The sequence below is a fragment of the Arachis hypogaea genome, chromosome 16 (assembly GCF_003086295.3).
Source record: "Arachis hypogaea cultivar Tifrunner chromosome 16, arahy.Tifrunner.gnm2.J5K5, whole genome shotgun sequence".
Classification (NCBI taxonomy): domain Eukaryota; kingdom Viridiplantae; phylum Streptophyta; class Magnoliopsida; order Fabales; family Fabaceae; genus Arachis; species Arachis hypogaea.
Window position 1 is genome coordinate 136,260,563 of NC_092051.1, and position 24,268 is coordinate 136,284,830.

Below are 24,268 nucleotides of genomic sequence, written 5' to 3' on the forward strand. Positions count from 1 at the left end.
TGATGATATATTTTAAATAAATTTATTATATATTTAATTAAACTGTTCAATCTCCGATCCCATAATGAACTATTTTTTGTTCAATAGTCATAACCTCACTTAATCCAACAAAGAGGTGAGGATCAAAACACTCCGGACAAATATAAACTAAAGCAATCCACAAACAAATCAAAGCTAATTACAACCAAAACTACAAGACAACAAGATCGCTTTAGACAACATTTACACATAAGGAGAATCGTACATCAAACAAAAAAACCTCATAACTCGAAATACCTTAAAAACCTTTTTCCAAGAATAGATCGAAAGGGCCAAGATGCTTCACTCTTTACTACCGTTTCTCCTGCATTAGAACATCAAATCATTGGCAAACTTCCGTAGTATACTCTTAAATAGCATTCAATTTTGTAAATCATATGATGAACCGTTAAATCATTAAATTAGTTTTTCTATTAGACTTTTTCTCTCTTTTGTGAGGCCTAAACTCAATATTTTAGAGTGTTTTTTTGCACCTATTATATCATAACCTTAATCAATTTTTTGGGGGTCATTGAGAGTGAAAGAGAGCAGCCATCAAAGTAAGAGAGAAGAGGAAAAATATAATTTTTGTTTTTGTGCAAAGCAGCAGATTTAAAACTATAGTTTATCTTTCTTTCACCGTTGGATCGATTTGAAATTTGAATTTCAGCTTTCCTTCATCTTGCATGTTCTTCATTTTGAACGGTGGAAATTTTGATTTGAGGTCTATAGAAGGAGAAATATACTTCGAACATTAGCTCTGTTATTAAATATTTTTCATTTTCTTGTTACTCATTTATAAACTTTGGTGTTTGGTGTTTCAGCTGATTGTATGTACGATTTGTGCTTTATTTGAGACTCTCTCATACTTCATATTTGATTATAGTGGAGTCATTTTCTTGGTCTTGGTGACCCGTGGGTTTTACCTCTCACATTGAGAGGATATTCCACGTTAAAATATCAGTGTGTTCTTATTGTTGCTTTAGTTGATATATTTGTTTGCTCATACTTATTGTCATATTGTGTTATGAGTACTTCCATATTATTCTTGTATTGGATATTTGTATTGTTTCTGTTACTGGGCTCTTTTATAGTGACATCAGAGCTTGTTGAATTTTTTCTAGGTTTGTGATTCTGTGAATAATGGAGGCTAATACTAATACTAGTAGGATGATCAATCTTAATGGTTCTAATTATGATTTGTGAAAGTCAAAGATGGAAGATTTGATTTATATTAAAAATTTTCATCAACCAGTTTTTGGAATAGAAAAGCCTAATGATAAATCTGATGATGATTAGACTTTGTTGTATAGATAAATTTGTAGATATATTAGATAGTGGGTTGACGATAATGTGTTGAACCTTATTATTGGAGAGACACATGTTCGGACCCTTTAAATTAAGCTTGAACAGTTGCATTCTCGAAAAATTAGGTATAACAATATATTTTTTATTAAGCAGTTGTTAGCTTTGAAATATACCGATAGGACATCAATGACAGATCACTTGCATAACTTTCAAGGAATAATGAATCAATTATCTTTCATGGGTATCAAGTTTGATGAAGAGGTTCAAGGATTGTTACTTCTTGTCTCTTTACCAAATTCGTGGGATATTCTCAGAATTTCATTGTCTAATTCTTCTCCTGATGGTGTAATCTTTATGGATCTTGTCAAGAGCAGTGTTTTGAATGAAGAAATGAGAAAAAAGTCACAAGGTACATTACATATTCAAATATTCTAATTTCTGAGTCTAGAGGGAGAAACAAAAGCCGATGTCCTAAAAGTAGATCAAAGTAGAAACAAATCTCGAAAAAAGTATAAAAATATTGAGTGTCATCATTGTGGTAAAAAAGAACATGTGAAGAAATTTTGTTGGCAGCTAAAGAAGGAGAAAGCCAAGGCAAGCAAAGACAAGAGCACAAATAAAGATTATGATAGCAATGAAGACAAGGTCAATGTAACTCATGATGATTTTCTTCTTGTTGAGAAGTTTAAATCTGTTAACCTTGTTGATAATAGCACTAGTTAGGTGATTGACAGTGATGCTTCTATTCATGTTATATTTGGGAGGAATTTATTTACGTCTTATACTCCTGGTGATTTTGGTGATGTAAAAATGGCTCATCAAGTTATTGCACAATGTGTTGATATTGGATAGGTTTGCTTGAAATTTAAAAATCTTCAACAGTACCAAATTGACTTTGAAACATGTGAAGCATGTTCCTGATATTCAGTTGAACTTACTTTATGTTGGTAAATTGTGTGATGAAAACTTAGATAGCTTATTCTCTCGTGATAGTTGGAAGCTCATCAAGGGTTTTATAGTTGTTGCTAGAAGTACATGACACTCTATTCTTTATTTAACTCAAGCAAAGATTGTGAAAGATGTTCTTAATGTTGCTGAGTTTGCTGACGGAATAGATTTACGGCAAGAGATTATGTCATATGAGTGAGCAAGGCATGAATATGTTATCCATGATCTTTTATCTAATTGCAAGATTGCTTTGCAAAAGTGCAACCATTGCTTTGCTAGAAAACAAAACAAGGTTTCTTTCAAGAGTCATCCATACCTTTAAGGAAGCCGAAGATACTTGACTTGGTGCATTCTAATGTATGTGTTCCGATGAAGACAAGAACACTTGGAGGGTCTATCTATTTTGTAACCTTTATTGATGATCATTCTAGCAAATTATGGATTTACACTTTGAAGATCAAAGATCAAGTTTTGAATGTGTTCAAACAATTTCAAACTTCTGTTGAAAGAAAAATTGGGAAGAAGTTGAAATGCATTTGTACTGACAAAGATGTTGAGTACTCAGGTCCCGATGCTTATTGTAAATATAACACCCTTACTACCAGAATGTCACGCTTCCGGATGCTTCACTCTGATAATGAAAAATATTACGACGACTTTCATATATTTAATAAAAAAATAAGAGCCTTTGAAAAACTTGAAACCGTATAAACTATTCTTTTAAAAAATCAGAAATACTTTTTGTTCGAAAATGCACATACATACATACAAATCAATCACAACCACTTTTATATATATATATATATAGACACACACACACACACAGACACATACACAATGACTAAGTTCTTTATACAATAACTAATAAACATAATCATCACGACTCCTAACCCACTTTATAAGATACAATATTAATGGAAAAGGAAAAATAAATAATAACTAAACTAATATATCAATATCGCATAAGCAAAATGCAATTAAACTCAAAATGTAATCTTTTTTTTAATAACTCAAAATCAAATCATATAATTCCTTAAATCCAAATCTTTTTTAAATAAACACTTTAAACGAAACTTCCAATTTTTATAAAAATTTCAACAGCAATTCTTCTAAAACTCGATCTTTCGCCACTCTTTAAAGATCCCAACCAAACCATTTTCAAACCTCGAATCATTTTCCAAAATCTAACAAATTCTAATATTAAATATTTTTTAAAATCAAACAAGCTCCGGTATCAAACAATTTATAGAATCAAACCAGTTCAAAATCAAACCGCTTCCAAAATCAAATCATTTTCATATCTCGATTCATTTTCAATAGATCATTTTCAATACCAATTCATTCTCAATATCAAATTAATTCCAAAACCAAGAAAATCACTTTTCATAATATTCAACCAATCAACTTTCCAAATCAATTTCTTATCAACAATCGCACATTACTCAAGCAATCAGTAATTCAATCTAGCAAAAAGCCACATCCATAAGACTCACATAATCACAGAAATATGTTTTTCACATCATCTTCTATTTATAACAATTTTGTAATACAAAATAAATTCTAAGAAAAACCCTACCTCGATTGTGACTTAACTACGCAATAAGCTCCGTTTTTTCCCGACCCGTAACAGCGGCAGTTGCAACCTCGGCTTTATCCCTTATCTGTAGCAGCAACCGCAACTCAAAGCCCGACATGCAACAACCAGAACTCGATCCTACATTCCCAGAATCTCAGAATCTTTAATCAAACATAACAAAATACTTATACGTATGTGGCGAGGGTTTCAAGGCAAGAACAACTTACTGAAATTAAGAATAAATGAGGGAATGGAGCAACAGCAGCTCTGGCGAGCTCCAACAGAGGCAGCTGTTGTTGGTGACCACCCAGACGGTGACACAGCTCAAAACAGAACCAAATAGAGCGGCGGTAGCCTCCGAGCAACTTCGGTGAGCTTCATCAACGGCGGTAAGAATGGCGGTCAGGGGTGACGGCGACGTGGGCTCCATCACCGCGATTGTGAAGCATGACGGCGGCGTCTTCCCTCTCTCAACGGCATTCTCTCTCAGTCAACCTTCCTCCATCCACGAGCTGGCAAGGACGACAGTGACACGAGCTTCGACGATGGCTCCATCATCGACAACGGCGATGACTGGCGAGATGATGGGCTCCGACGGTTGCGCGGGTCTCCCTCCTCCTCTCTTCGATTCGTGCTGCTCCCTATCTCCACAACGGTTTGGTGGCGGATTGGCAGTGGCAAGGCGCGACGACTCCCTTCCCCTCCTCTTCTCTTCTTCTTCCCGTTCCCTTTTCCCATTTTTTTCCTTTGTTTTTCTGCCTCTGCTGTTGTGTGTATTCAGAAAAGGGAGGCTTTGGCGACTAGAGCTAGGGTATTACGGTTAGGGTGTGTCAAATTAGAGTTTGTTTTGGGAATTAAGGTTTGGATAAAGTATTAATTAAAAACCAAATTTAATCAAATATAATTAAGTTTAAGAATACTATTTATTTTTTTCAACTTACAAATTATTTTTAACTAAGTATTCTAATGTAAAATTAGAGATAAATAAACAATTTTTTTTAGTTCATAACATGTTGAATCCCATCTTCTTCTACATTTTCAAATTCAACATAAAGCTCAATCTTTGGCTATTGTATTTGAGTCTGCCAGTGAATATGGAACATATTCTGCATACTTGTTTCGTCAATGATCGACATAATATCAAACTGTATTAGACCACCAAAAACCATAATGGAATTTCGATACAAAATATTGCTTACTCTCCTGAACATATCGTTTTCCATACTTTGACAGAGACTATTCTAAAACTCAATGAACGTCATGGTAAATGGAACTACAAACGAAAATGGATTCTCACACACAAAGCTCACTCCCTCATGAGTATTCCGTATAATCTCACTGTTGTGATAGACCACCAAATTTGCGATACTCTCCATTACACTAGCAACACACTTAAACAACTCTCTTCTTTGCAATGAAATGATATCGAGCTTTGCCTTATATAGGGGGAGCACTCAATACGCCCTCCATATGTTGCATCACCAACCAAATAGACAGAGACACGTGTCAACACGCCCCTACGTGCTAACTCAGCACGCCCTTCACGTGTTGCTTGTAACACCCCGTTACCCCTAAGCCTTACCTCTAGCCGTAAAGTAAGGGATAACAAAGTGCCACGACAATTCTAAAGCTTATATTATATAATATATGTCCAAAAATTTATATAACTAGAAGCCTGATGAAAGAATAAAGCTCAAAGTCACGTAAAGCGAAATTACGAAATGCGAAGAATTCACACACGATAACTAAACGCTTAGGCACGAATAGAATAAGAGATAATATATATATATATATATATATATATAAAACCTTGTAGATAGATCCAGGATACACAAGGTAGTACTTAAATTAAACAAGACATATATATAAGTATGATATGCAAAAAAAAGACTAGTCACAGCCTGCGAGGTTTAGGCCGGCTAATCAAACTGAATACAACAGAGTTTTTGATGTTTAAAATAGCAACAACCTATCTCTCCAAGTTTTCAGAAATAAAACCTCTAAGACAACAAAGTTATATAAATACAAAGGATGAGAGAGTAACTACATCGAAATAATCAAACTACCAAAGGTGATAAAAGATCCTCCACTCCGTTATCATCTCGTAACTCACTGAGGTAGGTTACGATCTGCATCTGAAAAACAACAACAACATATGGTATGAAAATCAGAGGTTCTCAGTATAGTAACAGTTCCCAATATGTAAGATGCAAGGTTCTAGGACGCCGAAGGCAATCCTAGAACTTCACACCAAACAGATATTCAAGCTTAACAAAATAAATAATTTAAACCATAAACATTAAACAGGGTTATCTAAACTTAGGGGATCTCTAACTAAAACTAGTCACTGCTATCCCACAACCTTCACCAACCTACCCTCGTGCGATCCCATCGCCACCGCCTACCTAACCTCCTCAGCACCAGACAATCACAGATAATGCAAGTAAGTAATACACAAGTAATATTCATATGTAGCAAGTAATTCAAGAAGCAAGTAGGCATATTATACATTTAGGCAAACTGTAAGTAGTCAAAGCAAACAAGCACATAAGAGATGCATATGATGAATGCCTGTCCTATCGGCTGTGATATCACATGTCGGTTATAGTGGCAAACCCGACACATAATCCGGTCGGCAACTCCCGGATTAGTCTCTCTATTGCGCATACTCAGGAGAAATAATTCAGAGGGATGAGTGCCCTACCACCTTCTCCTTTCAGAGGGAAACATTTCGAAGGAGATAGCCCTACCACCTTCCTCTGGATGCCGCACGATTCTGTGGGATAGTGCCCTACCACCTTGCAACCAGAGAGAAATCGTATACTCAGGAGTAATAATTTCTAGGGATGAGTGCCCTACCACCTTCTCCATGAGAGCGAAACGTGAGTGGGAAGCCCAGCTTCAACTCTCACATCCAAATGTAGGCGGGAGAATGCCACAGCTCTACGACAAAAATTAATGCATATCACAATCACACTCTCAATTTCATATATCACTGTTCATAGCCCAAGTCCGTTTATACTCATTTCATAAACCATAATCATTCATGTTTCTCAAGTCATGGTCATCTCAACACTCCGCCCAAACACTCCAGCTATTTCATCCACAGATCTTCCCAAGCCTAAATCGCCGTCTTCTAAACTCAACAAAAAATACCCCTTTTAATTCACTTATTATTTTCTCTCTTGATTCAAATTCTAAATACTAGCAAAGAGGTTTTAAACAAGTGGCATGGAAGTTTACAAGCTTGTCGAGAAGGTAAAATAGTTAGCAACAAGATTTTTATTGAAAAACAGGGCAGTGTGCGTACGCATAGAGGATAAAAGTTTTTATTTTAAATGCACGCACAGATACGTGCGAACGCCCTCAACAGAATGCACTTCCCAGCGTGTGCGTACGCATGATGTTGTGTGTACGCATGATGTTGTGCATACGCATAACTTGCAAAATTCGCGCACTAATGTGTGCGTACGTACAAGTCGAAATATAGCCACTGTTCAGAGCACGTGCACAACAGTGTGCGTGCGCACACAAACCAGAAATTCCAAATTCTGCAACATCACAGCATTCAGATTTTTGACACCAACTTCCAACGATAATATATTTTTCTAAAAAATTTTGATTTCTACGAAATCTATACCATTTTAAAACTCTTTGAGTTATCTTTAATTTAATACAAAAATCATTCAGTTTCAAAAACTGTAGCTCTTTAGATATGATCTGTCAAACTTTACTAAAAATTAGTTTTTACCAAAAGTTTACTAGATTCTCAAACCTTCAAAATTCACCACAAAAGCACTTCCAAGGCTATTCAATTCACCATAAAATACAACCAAATGCTATACTTTATCTTTCCATCACAATTCAACCAACTGAACACCTATATAAATCAATTTTTCCTTCATAAACTCAACAACTCCACAATTGTACATCAATATTCCAATATTACTAATTTTAACATAATTTCACTACTCATAAGCATCACTTATCCTATCACAATATCAACACACATAATAATTAATTATCATCCCATACAATTATCATTATTCCACCCAACTTCATAATTCAACATCATCATTCACCAGACTCATCACAATCATCAAAATCATCATACATCATAATTATCAACAATCAATTTTTATCTTATCCTATGGTCTACTAGTCTAAATGTCTAGAAATATTACATATTACATAGAGAAAACTGAAACCATACTTTGGCCGATTCCCAATATACACAACACGCCAAAACTTAGATCCCATAAGCTTCCAAAAAGTCAAAGCAACTGTAACAAGCACCGAAACTCAAACTAATATCATATAATATATCACATCAAACCTAGGGTTTACAAAAACAACTAAACACAAGGGTTTAATGAAACCTTACCTTACTAAACGAGATTAGGGGTAAAACCCAATAATATTCCAATACTAGATCACCCCTAAACAAACAAAATCACAAAATCTAATAAAAAATTATAACAAAAAATACACAAAAGCTAGGACAAGAAACTTGGGCTTGAGTTTCGATTTCTTGCTAACAAAACCTAGCTAGAAACGAAGAGTTCGACGAGAGTTTCACGTGGCCGCAAACGACTCGTCAATTGGAGTTTCGTAACTCAAGTTATGTCTCTCGGAAGGTGATAATGAATAGTGATACCCATTTTCTTCTCCTTTCTCTCTCAATCCGCGTTTTTCTCTCTCTTTATGGTGAAAATCAGCTGAAAGCTCATTAGTTAGGGTATTTATATGTTGGACTTGGGTCTAATTTGGGCCGGGTCCAACCCACTAAGTATTTTTGGTCCGTTTAGCCCACTTTGGGTCAAAACCTTTAAAATTAGTACCCGGTTTTTAATTCTAAATTATTTTTGTCCTTTTAAAAAAAATAAATTCAATTTTAAAAATCTTATTTTCCAAAATACGCAGTGTTAGAATATAATTAGGATCAATTAGGATCAATTAGTATTATTTAGTATATCTGAATATTTATTGTAGGACAGTCTAGAGCCGATACTGCCGGCTTAAGCACCGGTATACATTTTTACGAAAATCTTTCGCAAAAAATATATTTTTCAACTCAAAAAATTTATTGAAATCAAATTTTACTTTTTTATTTTTAAAATATCATTTCTATATTTTCGAATCTATTTCAGACAATTAAATTATTATTTTATTAAAATGTTTACTCCAATTCTGACTTTGCTTCACCAACTAACCAGACTGAGATACGTGGCAATATGTCCCCACGTGTTGTAGGCAATACGTCCCATGTGTGTTGAAGCTTTCCTCTAACACGTTCACTAATTTACAAATACACTAACTGTACCTATTTCTAACTAAAACACCAACCATATTTTCATTTTATAAAAAATTTAGCCTGTGAATTATTCTATTAATTATTTATAGGGAAAAAGACAGATAGATCTCTGACTTTTTAAATTTTTAACAAATATATCCCTGACAAAAATTAAATACAAAAAAGTCCATGACTTTAACAAACGGAGGACAATCTAGTCCTGCCGTCTATTTGCCTCTCATACACCAAATGGAACTGGCTGACGTGGCTGAAACGGTGTCCAGGTGTCCGTTACGGTGCCACGCTGGAAGGGGAATAAAGTTCGAAGGACAAATAAGTCCTTGACATCATTTTACAAATAAAGTTCGAAGGATAAATAGGTTCTTGAGAATTTAGTTCATTATGCTTCTATATGTATCATATATTACTATTTAATTGAAATATACCTATATTATGTATCATATATTACTATCTAATTTAATAATCAAATATGTCACATGATACTCTTATTAAAATTGAGAGAAAATATTTTTTTTTTCAAAATTAATAAACTCCTTTCCTAAATTCTCTCATCTACCCCTCTCCATTTTTCTATTTCTCTCTACTATTTTTACTCTATATATAATTATATTTTATATTAGTAATTTGACAAATCAAAATATGTCATCCAATAATTTTTTACAATTAAAATATTTTAATTGTAAAAGTATACACATTAAATTATTTTAAATTTTAGATAACGAATGTTAAAATTAATTATTAATAAAAAATTAGACTTTTTCATATAAAAATAATAAATAAAAATCTTATTATTTAATTTTTTATCTGCAGATATCTTGGTCTTCTTAGTCAAAGACTTTTGTCAACTTACGATTTTTTTGTAAAAGTAGTTTGATTTTATAAATCTTTTGTGTCATGCATAATTTATACTGTTAGAACAAAGTGAACTATAATTTTAAAAAAAATTTATTCTCGTAATGTTATTGTGGATAAAAATACTAGTTCTAATATAATACACAAATACACTAATGCTAACTTAATACATGAATGATGCACAAATGAACACTTGATGCATAAATGAACTGATGCTAACTAATGCCACTGGTACGATGAAAACTAAACTAATACAATTTAACAAATTCTAATATAATACACAAATGCACTAAAACGAACTAATGCAATTTAAGAAAAAAAAAAGTAAAAACAGAAAAAGTCCAATTTCTGCAACTTTATACAAATAAGAGTGTCATGTAACACATTTGATTATTAAATTAGATAGTAATATATGATACATATAGAAGCATAATGAACTAAATTCTCAAGGACCTATTTGTCCTTCGAACTTTATTTGCAAAACGACGTCAAGGACTTATTTGTCTTTCGAGTTTTATTCCCCTTCCAGCGTAGCACCATAACGGACACCTGGATATCGTTTCAGCCACGTCAGCCAATTCTATTTGATGTATGAGAGACAAAAGACGGAAGAATTAAATTATCCTCTGTTTATTAAAATCAGAAATTTTTTTATATTTAAATTTTGTTAAAAATATATTTGTCAAAAATTAAAAAAGTCAGAGACATATCTGTTATTTTTCTTTATTTATAAATCTTTTATAAATTAGACATGAAACCGTACCAGGTACCACCTTCATAATTTAACACGTTTTTTGGTGGTAAAAGAAAGGCTCCAAAAAGCGTAACGGAGCAAGGAGTAATCTGAAGTGCCAATGAGAGACGCCAAAGTAACCAAATGTATCACCTCATCTCTTAATAGAACGAAATCCAGATAACAATGGAATCCACATTCTCACCCAATCAGAAGAGAACACGTGTCAATCAGGCCACACGTCACATCATCCCCTGATGAGTCAATGTCTTTCCCAGGCTCCCACACAAGAAAGTCTCACCCTTTTTTATCACTTTTATTTTCTACTCCCCCTTCCTTCACTCTCCTTCCAAATAGAAAAACCGAAACGGCAACAGCATCAGAATAGTGAGTAGTGAGGGAGTGATGTGTAACAAGAATAGCCCTCCTCCTTCAGTAGAAACCCAAAAGAAAGAACCAAGTATGAGGAAAACCAGAAAACGAACAAATAAACTGTCTCCTTCTTTAACTTCTTCTTCTTCTACTACCACTGCATCTCTTAAACCACTACGTCGCAGAAACAGAACCAAAACCAGAAAGCCAAAGTACCTCAGTCTCCGCCTCATAAAAAAGAATAACAAAGATGAGAAACAGCCACAGCTGAACCTCTTCCCTCTGCATCCGCAAAACACGGTCGACGATAAAGACATGCAGGAGGAGAACAACTCCGTGGCGTTGCTCTTCAGCTCCGACGGCGGCGCCACCCTCAACGGCCTGCTGGAAGACGACAGTACCGCGACGACTTCGACGGCGATGTCGGAGGAGGGGTCGTTCTCACCGGCGGCGGGTGTGGGCGGCGACGGAGGGTGGCTGGTTCGGAAAGCGATGAGGAGGAGGGAGGAAGAGGGGAGTGAAGAAGAGAGGTGGGTGTGTTACTCAGAAGTGGTGGAGAAGAAGGAGACGATGGAGGAAGTAACGAGTTATTGCGGAACGACGTCGTTTGGGTTGTTGTCATTGAAGCTGGATCATGAGGGGATATTGAATGCTTGGTCTGATAAGGGCTCCCTTTACATTGCAGGGGAGGCCCCACAGACTGTCCCTGATTTCCACAATGATGCTCTCTTCTATAATGCTCTTCTTCCCAATAATGTAATTTACCATCACTTAACTCTATTTTCTTTAAATCTTATTCTACTTTTTAACAAGTCACAAATAGATTTTTTTAATATAACTAAACTTAGTAACTCAAAAATTTAAAGAGAGAATAACTTAACTCATGATTCTTACAAATAATAAACTATTTTGATTTATTAAATTTCTAATATGGAAACTTTGAGCTATTTTTAATCTCTGTCAAATTCATTAGATATATGTATCATAAAATAAAAACTCAATTTTATGTATCATAAAATAAAAACTCAATTTTACATGTTAAGCTGTGACGACATTATTTGTTAGCATGTATATATCTTCTGTATTTTTATTGTCAGATAGGATCTATGAGAATGTGCATAGGTAAGATCACTCTAAGGGGGGAGGGGGATGTTTAGTTATTTTCTTATTTTCTTATTTCAAGCCTTTCACGATTGAAGCTTTTTGTTGATTGTTACTGGTATGTGATCATTTTTATGTTGATAACATTTCTTTAATTCGGCTTATTTGCTAATGTGATTGTTCTAATTTGGATCATCTAAAATTTGGGATACGTATAAATATATAGCTCCATAGTATGGGTGGTGTTACTTAGTTGGAGAGGTCGGATATTAATCAGATCTCTGTGGTTCATTATTACTGAGTAAAAGAAAAACGTCCAAAAAGAACATATATGCAAGATATAGTGACCAAAAATGGTAGGCTGGTAGCTTAAAATAAACAATAATGTATTTCATAAGTAGGTGTTTTATTATTTATGCACAATTAAATAGCTAAAGAATAAAGACTACTAGAGGAAAGGAGTGTCTCCATATGAAAATTCCGTGGCTAAGTCTTACACACTAAGTATGCATTTCAATGTTATGTTTTGTGCAGATTGGAGGTGATGGGTGTGGGAGTAATGATGGCATTGGGAACACATGGGTTGTACCGGAAATTGGTGGAGAGAACAGGACGAGAACGGAAGAAATGGGGTTGAAGGTGGGGCAGAGAGAGGCAAGCGTGCAGAGATACAAAGAGAAGAGACAGAACAGGCTCTTCTCTAAGAGGATCCGTTATGAAGTCCGCAAGCTCAATGCTGAGAAGCGGCCTCGGATGAAGGTAATTTACTCCATTTTAATCAACAAAATATTCTATCTTGTTACATCTACAGGTTTTTTTTAGTTGGGAAGATCAAATTAATTCCTTTATAGATTTCAATACCAGTTCTGTATGGCTGTATTTGATTTTGAGAAAATGCCAAGACACTGGAAATAAAATACAAAGACTTAAGTGATAAATTGAATATAAAATAGAACAAAAATAAAATTCGATTTATAAAAAAATATAATTAAAAAATTTGATAATAATAATAAAAAAGTAAAAATATAAATTATGTCTTATCTGTCAAATATAATTTTGTTGTTCTGGCTTTATACTTTATAGACACTCGTAGCTTATGGGTGTTAGTCGTGGTGTATCGCCTTTTCTTATACAGTTTCAAATAATTGTACCATTATAAAATGCCAAAAAGTAATTTAAACGAAAATATATAATTTGAAAAGAATATCAATATCAAAATCAAAATAATAATAAAAAATAGAAACATATTTGACATTAAACGGCATAACATTAGTTTCATGACATGGTTATGAACTTTTGATACTCACATGAAGAGCATGAAGTAGTTGGGACAAAAAAAAATTTCTTTTTTTGCTGACTTTTTCGCTTTCGTGCCAAGAAATCAGTGTCGGTCGGTAAGTTAATATATGATGATACATTTACATCCTAAATGCATTAATTTTTTAATTTATCAATTTTCTTAAAACAATAAATATTCCCTTTATTCTAGATTATTAGTCATTTCAGCTAAAAATACACCTAAAATTTTTTTAAAATATGAGTGATTCGAAAACAAAATTTACATAACCACCCTTTATTTAAAAGTAACATCTACTTGTATAATAAAAAATTACATTTAATTTTAACTATAATGATTAAAATTAATTTTTAAAGAAATAAAAGACAAAAAATAAACACTTTGCTCTTCAAAAAATTTTGGATTAGACACTTTGTCTTCAAAAAAAATTTTATTATTCTAGAAGTTTTCGAGATAAATTGATTCTTCTACAAGAAGAACGAATTTGTCTTATAATAATAATTTTTTGGATTTAATTATTTTATAATAATTTAAAAATTTTTTGTCCAATATGCATAATGAAAACGAAAAAGAGATTAATCAATGTGATGTGAATAATTTTCGGACTTCTAGGAAAATAAAAATTATTTAAGGATAAAAATACCGCGACGAATTAGTCTTTAACCTATTGGGTTTAAAAAAAAAAACAAACACACCCTAAATTTCCTGCAATTTAGTTCTATTCAACAAACTGAATCCTCAATATCAACACTTGAAACTCCAATATAATAGAATGCCACGGTGCAAAAATATTGGAGAAAAGAGATTTTAAGTCCCCACTGGTGATTAATATAATCCCGAGGAATTTCATATGTAGTTGTTTATTGAAACATCTTTGATAAAAAATAAATAATGCATGCATGATGCATTGTAATTTGTATGAGCACGTGAATCATCGGTACACTTCAGAACTACTACGAAAGAATATTTGGATTATTTATCTTTCATCTTTTATAGATGAATGGTATGTCGGTTTAAAAATAGAGTAAAGTATCGTTTTTTCTCCAACGTTTGGGATAAATCCTATTTGTGTGTCTAACGTTTAAATCGTCCTATTTATATTCTTAACGTTTGTAAAAGTGATTTAATGTTATCTTGCCATCAATTATACATCATAAGTGCTTTATTTTGAGTTTTAAAAATTCCTTCTTGAAGTTAGAATACAAATGTCTGGGATAGAATCGATGATTTACTCTGAAAAATAGCTCATCAAATGTTAAACTAATTCCTACAACATTTACATAATTCACTTTTCTAGAGATATAATTGAATCTAAACACAAATAGTGGGTATAATATTAAAATTGAACACATTCAAGTGAGACCTAATTGAGAATGAATACATCCAAGTGAGAATAATTGAAAAATCTAATCTGATTTGTTAGTATAATTGATAGTAGGATAATATTGAATCACTTTTATAAACGTTAAGGATACAAATAGGAAGATTTAAACGTTAGGGATACAAATAGGACTTACCCCAAACGTTGGGGACAAAAACGATACTTTACTCTTAAAAATACAATGATAAATATGTTAAATTAATTAAAAAAATATCTCTACTTTGTTAACATGTTGAACTCATCAAATAGATTGGAAAATTATCAGTGTGATATCTCAGAGTGCCTTTCTCTTTTAGCACTTGCCATAAAATAGAAAGAAGGAGTGTTAGGGACCAGCAGATTTTGTTATTTGTAGCTATCAATTAGTTATTATTAGTATTTTTAATGGTGTAAAATTATATCTAATAGTGTGAAATTATTCACTTTTTTTTTTGCAGTTAAGTGTTGGTCAAATTTTAATCAAAATATTGGCCCCTAAACTTTTTCAAATAGAAATGTTACTTAAATTGGCGAATGAATCTTGTTAAGAAAACTCAATTTCGATTTGTTAACTAGAAACCAAACAACATCAAATTAACAAAATCAATTTTAGTTTTAAAATACTCTTAAGACAATTCTAAGCCTACCAAAAGAAGTGCTTAAAACAACAATATCTGGTCTCATTTTTTTTGTATGGTCGTTGATTTCCATTATTTGAACTGAATTATTTAGATACTTTTCACGTAAAATTGAATATATGTTGGTGCATTTTTCAGGGACGATTTGTGAAGAGGGAATGAAAATTGAGAAGTTCATAGACTGTGGTAGGCACTATTCCTAATAAGAACGCTGTCAATATTACAGTGTTCAAATAGAAAATTTTGTGCCTTCTGTGGTGGAACTGGGGAGCTCTCCTTTGTTGAAATGTTTATAAAATTATGCCTTTTCCCACGGGTTCTGCATATGTATCATAAAAATGAAAAAAAAAAAAAAAACAGTGCTACCGCCTACTCCGTTATAAAATGAGATATGATACTTACACTACTTTTTGGTACATCTTAAAATATACATTTATCGTTTTTTAACATATTATATATTTATTGTGTTTATTGATTTTTTTTCCCCATCATATTTATTTTTCTATCTAATTAAAAATAAAAAGGTATATTCAAAAAGCCATATTAATATTATAATTCTTCTAAAATAGATTTAATAATCTGTGTCATTTTCGGGATAAAATTGGAATTCACAATTTGTAAATTGTTAAATTAAAATAAATGTGTTAATATATAAATTATAATTTCTTAAATATGAAAAATAACATATAAAATACATATGTAATTACTTCATCAATTAAAAATAATATATATAATTATTGAAATATAAAATTTTAAAAATTCATTATTAAAGTACTAATTGGAACCTGGTTATTATGAAGTTGAAAGTGACACTAGTCAAATTTAAATATAAAATTCCTGTATAATAGCTCTTGTCATGCACTAAGATTATTCTTAAAAAGATGTAAGCCACCATATGGTTATTATAAATTTCTTATAATAATTGTAGATTGGTTAAATTAAAAATAAGAATGAAAGTTATTGGGTTAAAACAGAAATTAAGAATAGAGGAATATGAATGAAATAGTAAAAGAAAAAGTTTAGGAACGAGCAATTTTAATTTATATTAATTAGTATTTTTAGTTAATAGTCTAATATTATGCTTTTAGTTAATATTTTTAAATATAATTAATTAATTATTGATAAAAAATAATAAATTACACTGATTATTGTTGCAGTATTGCTCCAAAAAAATTCCATGAAAACATGACATCTTATCTCAAATAACTCAAGTAAAAGTTCACTTTGACTTTTAGTATATTCAAAAGGAGAAGATTGTTGATTTAACGTAACACAGTAATGTGTTACGTAGCATAATCTACACCTTAAACTTTTATTTATTTATTTATTTGGGTGAGGCATGGTTGTTTAATTGTTCCCATAAAATAAAGTTATAGATATGTATTATTATTGGAGATATTAATGAAATTTTTAAATTTTTTAACAAATTAAAATAAAATTAATTTTTTATAATAATAAAAATAAATCTAATTATTATTAGATCTGGTTGAACTGACCAATTTACATAATTTATTGGATTATTCTTTTTTTTGTTTTTTTTAAATAAAAATTAGAGATATATTTATTTTTTTATCAAAAAATTTAAACATAATTTGGTTTAGATTATGTAAATCAATCGGATCAAATCAAGTCTAATAATTATAGTGTGAACAATTAAATTTATTATTGTTGTTATAATAAACTGATTTTGTTCTTATTTATTAAAAAATAAATTATTAATCTTTTTAATAAAAATATCCAACAACATCATAACACATATAAACTTCTTTAAAAAAAGATATTTTTAGTATTTTTATGGAAGTGTTCTCGTTTAGAGCTTTACCATTCTCAATCCAAGCTGAGTTAGCATTCAAGACTACTGGCCTACAACCGAAAGTGTTGGTCTCCAAACACTTACTACTTAAAGTGACGCCAAGTTGCCGACAACCCATAGAAATACTCTATCTCTATCATATATATAATTATTTATGTTTTTTCTCCCATTAGTTTAAGTTTTTTAAGAAGTGATTTTAATATGTAGTATTAGAATTCTCTCTACAAAAGATTTAGAATTCGATTCTAAAAGTAAAACAAATAGTATAAAACAAATAAAAAAAGAAAAAAATTTATGCAAAAAATTAAACAAACCCAAAAATACTCATGCTTAAAAAAGAAGAATAATAGATATATAACTATTGATGTCAGGGTCCTTTATTAACTTAAATTTTTGAAAAAAATTAGTTTCGTGACCCCTCTATTAAATTTTAGAACTATAAATCTTTCTAATTGCTCTAACAGAAACTCCATGGAGAATTTGGCACTAGCAAGGCCTCCCATTAACCAACGAAAATGATCCATAGTAGCTAGAGAAGAAGATTGGATGAAAGACAAGATTAAAAATGTGCAGGGAAAACACACTTAGAAAGGTCCTGCCGATTGATGAGTTCTATGACTACCATTTTCTAAACAAATTTGGAGACTCATCAATTGGTCCTCAGGGTGGACACAAATTAAACACTGAAACACAAAGCAGAGGAAAATTTGGGAGGTTATGCGTTGAAACAGATTTGACAAAACCGTTACAATCTATGTACATACATTCTCAATGGTGATATCTATCACATCAAATACAAATCAAAGGCCTTCATATGAATTGTTTTCAAGAACATAACGAGATTTGATGTGCTAATAGAAAATGAAAATCTAACAAAGAAGCAATATGAAAGGCAAGCAAATAACTTCCTTCTATTAGGGGGCATCTAGCAACAACAGTGTTAGAATATAATTAGAATCAATTAGTATTATTTAGTATATCTGAATATTTATTATAGAATATTACATCTTTATTATTACAATTCTCTTAATACTTATAAATACCATTTTATATTGTATCATTCTAAACAACTTGAATAGACAACTTGAATATATTCAATAATACACAAATCCTTCCTCCAGTTTAGTCTTTTGTTTATAACAAACAGAAAGAGTTTTTAAAACAAGGCACAAACGAGGCAAAGTAAGGAAACTACTAGGAAAATCTAGCCACTGGTCTTATTACATAGTTTGTGTAAGCTCCATTATTTAGTTCATAAACATATTCATTATTACATTGTTAATAACCAGTGATAAATTTATGATGAAGAACCCTATAATTCCCCTAGGGGCAAGCTAGAGAAGATGCTAGAACCATTTTCTCTTGAGAAACGCCAGCATTGCATATGTTAGCAATGGCCCTGGTGTATTTCCTTCCATACGTTGACAGGGCACCACAATAGCTCTCATAAATTTTTATCTGCATAAAATAGCATACATCAATTTATCAATGATCTTATGTAACAATAAGTAAACAGTTATTTAAAAGACTAATGTTTATTGGATCACATCAGTATATGGATTAAAATCAAATAATTTATTTGTTCACTTACATAATTCTTAAAACAATCCCAATCATCCACAAGAGGTTGGCCTGATGGACGAACACTTGAGATCAATGATGTTCTGTACTCTTCTCCAAACAAGTGATCTGCAATGGCCTTCACGCTATTGTCCACGTGCTCCCTTTGAGCTATTTCTTCTATTAACCCCTTTTGAGCTTCCATCCTTTCTTTTGATCCTTCTGGAGCGTTTTTGAACTGAAATCACAAAAAAAAGTAATGATCACGTAACATTTTTCTCTTGTGTATATAGTAAAAAAAAAAAAAAAAGACAAGACAACCTTGTGGCTAAGATAGTGGAGAAGTGCATCTCGTTGGTTGACAAATTTTGTCGGGGTGGTAGTAGAGGAAGAATATGCATTTGTACTGGCACTCACTCCGGTTGCACCAATGTAGGTTACTAGAAAATCATCGGTGAAGTTTTTGTTTCCATATTGCATCACATGAGAACCTTTTTCCTCCCAATCTAATGTTTTCTCGCGAACCTGTGCATCAATCACACACATATATCTTCATGTATCAACATTATTTCAATATGAGTTTATATAGTGTTAGAATATATATATATTGGCATGGGACTTACAGTTTCATATTGTTGTTGCAAAGTTTCTTTTGTCCTATCATTTTTGTCGCTGACACCAAATATATTTCACATGACCAAGAATGTTAATATATTATAAACAGCATAAATAAATTTAAGATGAAACTCTCCGAAACTCTCTCACATAATTCTTTTATTACCTAAAATATTCACCGCCAGCAACAATTACTAAATTTTATAAAATTCAGAACTTCAAAAGTTAGGAGTGTGCATGGATTTAACTAATGGCTTTTGTTAAATAAACAATGACTTTTAAGAACAATCTAAATAATAGGTTCTAGAATTAGCCCAATAAAGTAAAAAAATACTACCTTCTCAAATTATCACTTAAACCCTAACATTAGGATAATCACCGTACACCTAATAAATTGAACATCCACCCATTATTAACTGTGCATGCATGAGTAAACCGAATCAAAAGAAATAACTATCCAATTAAAAATAATGAACATAATTATCTGCATACCTATTAAATTGAACATCCGACGTATTCATTGTTCATATTATTTATAATATTCTCATTGTCTACCTATACTTTTCTTTAACGAATATATCTTCTCCATACACATTGTTTCGATTTGAACCCCTAAGTCAATAATGCATAAACAGTTATAAAATATCTAAATGCGCAAATGCATGTACTTAATTAGAAATGCTACTTGTTATTTAAAATTCAGTTTTTGGTGAATCTTTTTAAGAATTTATTATTATTTAATTAATTTAAATATTCACTTTCACGAATCAGTTATTCAAAAAATAAAAAATTACTTTTTATTTTTATTTTCTTTCTCCTTTAAAATTAAATAAAGGATAATATTTAAAAAATATTTAGTTACACTGTTATTTAATTTAGTGACTAATATATATCATGCATGAAAAAGATAATTCTTGAGCCAAGAATCATTGAAGAGATTATTGGCCAAAAGATAAAAAGAAGCCACTTGGAAAACAATAAATTCTTAACTAAAAATCAATGGCCTAATCAATCACATAATGTTTATATATTCTATTTATATATGAATATATGTATCGTTTAAGTTATTCTCAATATGTATTCTATTTTATATTCCAACGTATATTATTCTACGTGAATAGTTGATTTAGTGGCTAAATTATTATATATACAGACCTGTCTTCCATCCATAAAACGCTATAAGAATCTCCCAAGCAAGTTTGAAACTCAGGAGGAGGAGGATATGTCGGATCTCCAGGGCAGTAACAACCCCAGCTGCTCTCATTTGCATTGGAAGCGGTGGTTACGTATATGTTTATGTTTTCTGGAAGAATCCCTTCGAACATGCTCCCAGATTCACATGCTTCCAAGTATATTACCTTTTTTCCAATTATATCAACTAGTCAAATAAATTCAACACCTTACAACAAGTAAAATTTAATTCAGCGTTCAAGAAAAACTGACCATCTTTTTATAGGCGTTAGCCGCATGTTTGCTTTTCAATACATTTATAAAATCATTGGCCACAACGAAATCCCCAACTGGCATACCTGATCAAATTGTATTTACCCAGTTAATTTATGATTTGTATGTCTCTTTCACACCTTCAATCAATGTATATAATAAGATATTATTATATACTAGGTAAGTTTTGTTTTATTTGGTTTTCTCATGAAAAATTTTGTGAGCATTGAAGTCGTTCGTTCTTAGTAGTATTAAAAGTACCGGTTGGTCCCAATGATAGCAATGGCTGTTTTCCCAATGATACTATTAAAAGAGGCTTTGTAATTTTGTTGTAATGAGATAATCAAGAGAGAGAGAAAAGTCAGCAAACAGTTATGTTTTAAAATAAGAGTTTAAATTTTGATGCCCAGATGGTATAAAATATTTTATGCAGTGGTTTAATTATATCTATTTTTTAAATAATTATTTATATCGTTAATATAAAAAATAATTATTTTTGTTGATATATATATTAATACATAATTGAATATACGTATAAAATAATTTTATACTAACAATATATTAAAATTAAATTTTCAAAAATAAGTGCAAAAGAAATATTAGTAATTTAGTAGCATCTTTATAACACTTTTGTTTTAGTTACGGTAACTCTAAATTCAAACAAAATATATAAAAGGATTAATAATTAAATTGTTAACTCAACTGCACATTTCATATAGTATAAATAGTAATGATTAAGAGTGTTAATTTATCTTCGCTCTTAATTATTCTTTTAATATTTAAAAGAGTAAACAATTTAAATATATATACCATGTTTTTTTAAAAAAAAAATATCAAAAGGATAAAAATTAAAAAAATTATTTAAAAATTAAGATAATAATTAAAAAGATAGGTAGTCAGGAGTTAGGACTCTTAATATTTTTTATTTAAAATATTTAAATACTTTTCATAGTTTCGTTAAGAGGCGAATATATAGCTAATAATATTAGGAGAAGTAAAAATTAAAGACAAAATTCCACTTCTTTTTTTGAGAGATGCTAAAATGATACTTCTATCTCTTCTATTTATAAAATGTATATTTTTTTCTTTATAATTAAAAATTTTTTTTTAATCCATTTTAAATTTTTTGTGTTAATTAATGTTAACTTTCTCTATTTTTCAAGAAAAGATAAATTATTTTTTTACAAAAATACTCTTTAGCAAAAATTTTATTTTTTGTCATTAAATTTTGCTTACTAAATACCCTTTAATAAATTATCTTTTTATTTATTAAATTATATTTTTATCAAAATATTTTTTTAAAAATTTAATAATTAAATTATTTCTTTCTAAGATATCCTTCAATATTTTTTTTAATTATTAAATTATAATTTTACCAAAATTTTCAGTTAACAATTATAGTTATATTTTACTATTAATATTTTGATATCAATATATATTATTTTAACATTAAATAAAAAAATCTTGATAAGATTATTTTTCGATATCAATATATACTAATTGTTATACATATTAACAGTGGTAATATTTTTTTATTTAATGTTAAAATAATATATATTGATATCAAAAAATTAATAGTAAAATATAAAAATAATTATTAACGAAATTTTGGTAAAATCATAATTTAATAATTAAAAAATTATTGAAGGGTATCTTAGAAAAAAATAATTTAATTATTAATTTTTTATTTTGATAAAAATATAATTTAATCAATAAAAAATAATTTATTAAAAAATATTTTGGTAAAAAAAATTTAATGATAAAAAAATAAAATTTTTGTTAAAGAGTATTTCTGTAAAAAATAATTTTTTAAAAAATAGATAAAATTAATATTAGCTAACACAAATTTTAAAATGGATTAAAGATGAAATTTTTTAAAAGTTATAAATAAGAAAATGTATATTTTACAAAAGAAGGAAAGGAAGTGTCATTTTAGCTTTTTTCAGGCAAGGAGAGTGGAATTTTCTCAAAACTAAAATATAATAATTTGTATGTAAATGTTATTCATCAATTTGTATAATATATTAGTACAGAAAATCGTAGTAATTTATGTGTGTATATGTATATGCAAAAACTAATAACATATCAAAAGTTTAATATATATATTGGTTAACAACGGTTAGCCAAAAATTACTAATGCTCTAAAATATCTGTACCACTTCTAAAGCATGAATCTTGTGATTTTACTACACAAATTAAAGATGTTCCTCTTCAGATATCTATATATGAATATAAAGTTTAAATAAGAATTAAATAATATGTTAGTGACACTTACCAATGATGCCTGGTCCACCATGGTCAGCATAGTAAATAAAAATGGTGTCATTCGGACCACTATTCAGCATCTTACCACTGCCTCCGGTAATAGCACTTTGGTTCCCACTTATTACGGCGTATAAGTTTTCCGCACTTGTGTAATTTCCGGTATAGTCCTACAAAGTTGAGATAATAATTAAATCGGTCTTTTAATTTTCACACAATAATTATATTGCTCTTTCGATATTTAAACTGATCAAATTAGTCCATTAATTTCAAATTATATCAATCGAGTTAATTTTTTCTCAATAGACTAGTTAATAAAAGATATTAACAAAAGACTAATATAGAACATTAAATACCATGTGGTATGTATATTATTAGACTAAGAACATATGACACAAAAGGTTTTCAATCAATTTGGTTCCTTAAGTGAGGGGCCATTTTGATTATGAATAAAAATTAAGAGATCAATTTTATTGTTATCTTTATTTATCAATTAAATTTGAAGAATACTTTGTACTATTCAATTATCATATTATATTGGAGTGACTCACAATTTGAAGAATTGAATTTTGGCCTTTTTTTGTTAAGTGTGAATTAGTATATGATTTTCGCATGTTAATTAACAATTTTAGTAGTTGAATATTGTTTTCCTTAGAGTTACAACTTACAAAGCTCAAATCATCATATTTCTATTTTAGTAACAAAATACATTCGTTATATATATATTTGTAAAATAATCAAGCATCTCATGAATAAGTTCTCAGGTATCTGCTTTTATTTGAAAACTTAAAACTAACATTTTGTCTCATATCGAAAAAGAGGAAAGAGAGAGTATGAAATGTCATTCTTTTCATGACTTGAGTTTTTTTTTTTTTAATTTACTACATTTGAGTTTAAATATGCTCAACACATTAGTTTATAAATTGGTTCAATTTATATATATTAATTTTGATATATTATAAATGTAAAATAATTATATGTTATTATGTTAGTAAAAATAATTAATTTTGTTAATAGTCATTTAAACAATCAGATGTAATTGAACAGTTTATATTATA

General features: G+C 30.3%; 2 protein-coding genes and 1 long non-coding RNA gene across 3 annotated transcripts; 1 reads left to right on the plus strand and 2 right to left on the minus strand.

Annotated features, from left to right (window-relative positions):
• Positions 1 to 10,238: 10,238 nt before the first annotated feature.
• On the plus strand, positions 10,239 to 15,923 carry LOC112755171 (uncharacterized). The gene is made up of 3 exons (XM_025803092.2): positions 10,239 to 11,877; positions 12,757 to 12,981; positions 15,656 to 15,923. Exons 1-3 carry the CDS (start codon positions 11,155 to 11,157, stop codon positions 15,677 to 15,679), a joined length of 972 nt encoding a protein of 323 aa, XP_025658877.1. The 5' UTR covers positions 10,239 to 11,154; the 3' UTR covers positions 15,680 to 15,923.
• A 2,602-nt stretch (positions 15,924 to 18,525) lies between these two features.
• On the minus strand, positions 18,526 to 20,100 carry LOC112759184 (vacuolar-processing enzyme). Its single transcript, XM_072220722.1, has 6 exons — positions 20,061 to 20,100; positions 19,672 to 19,699; positions 19,514 to 19,562; positions 19,212 to 19,415; positions 18,922 to 19,128; positions 18,526 to 18,788 (listed from the first exon to the last, which is right to left on the minus strand). Exons 1-6 carry the CDS (start codon positions 20,098 to 20,100, stop codon positions 18,654 to 18,656), a joined length of 663 nt encoding a protein of 220 aa, XP_072076823.1. The 3' UTR covers positions 18,526 to 18,653.
• Positions 20,101 to 20,666: 566 nt separating this feature from the next.
• LOC140180384 (uncharacterized) lies at positions 20,667 to 23,346 on the minus strand. The gene is made up of 3 exons (XR_011874579.1): positions 23,224 to 23,346; positions 20,949 to 21,034; positions 20,667 to 20,863 (listed from the first exon to the last, which is right to left on the minus strand). It is a non-coding gene; the product is annotated as an uncharacterized lncRNA (long non-coding RNA).
• Positions 23,347 to 24,268: the final 922 nt, after the last annotated feature.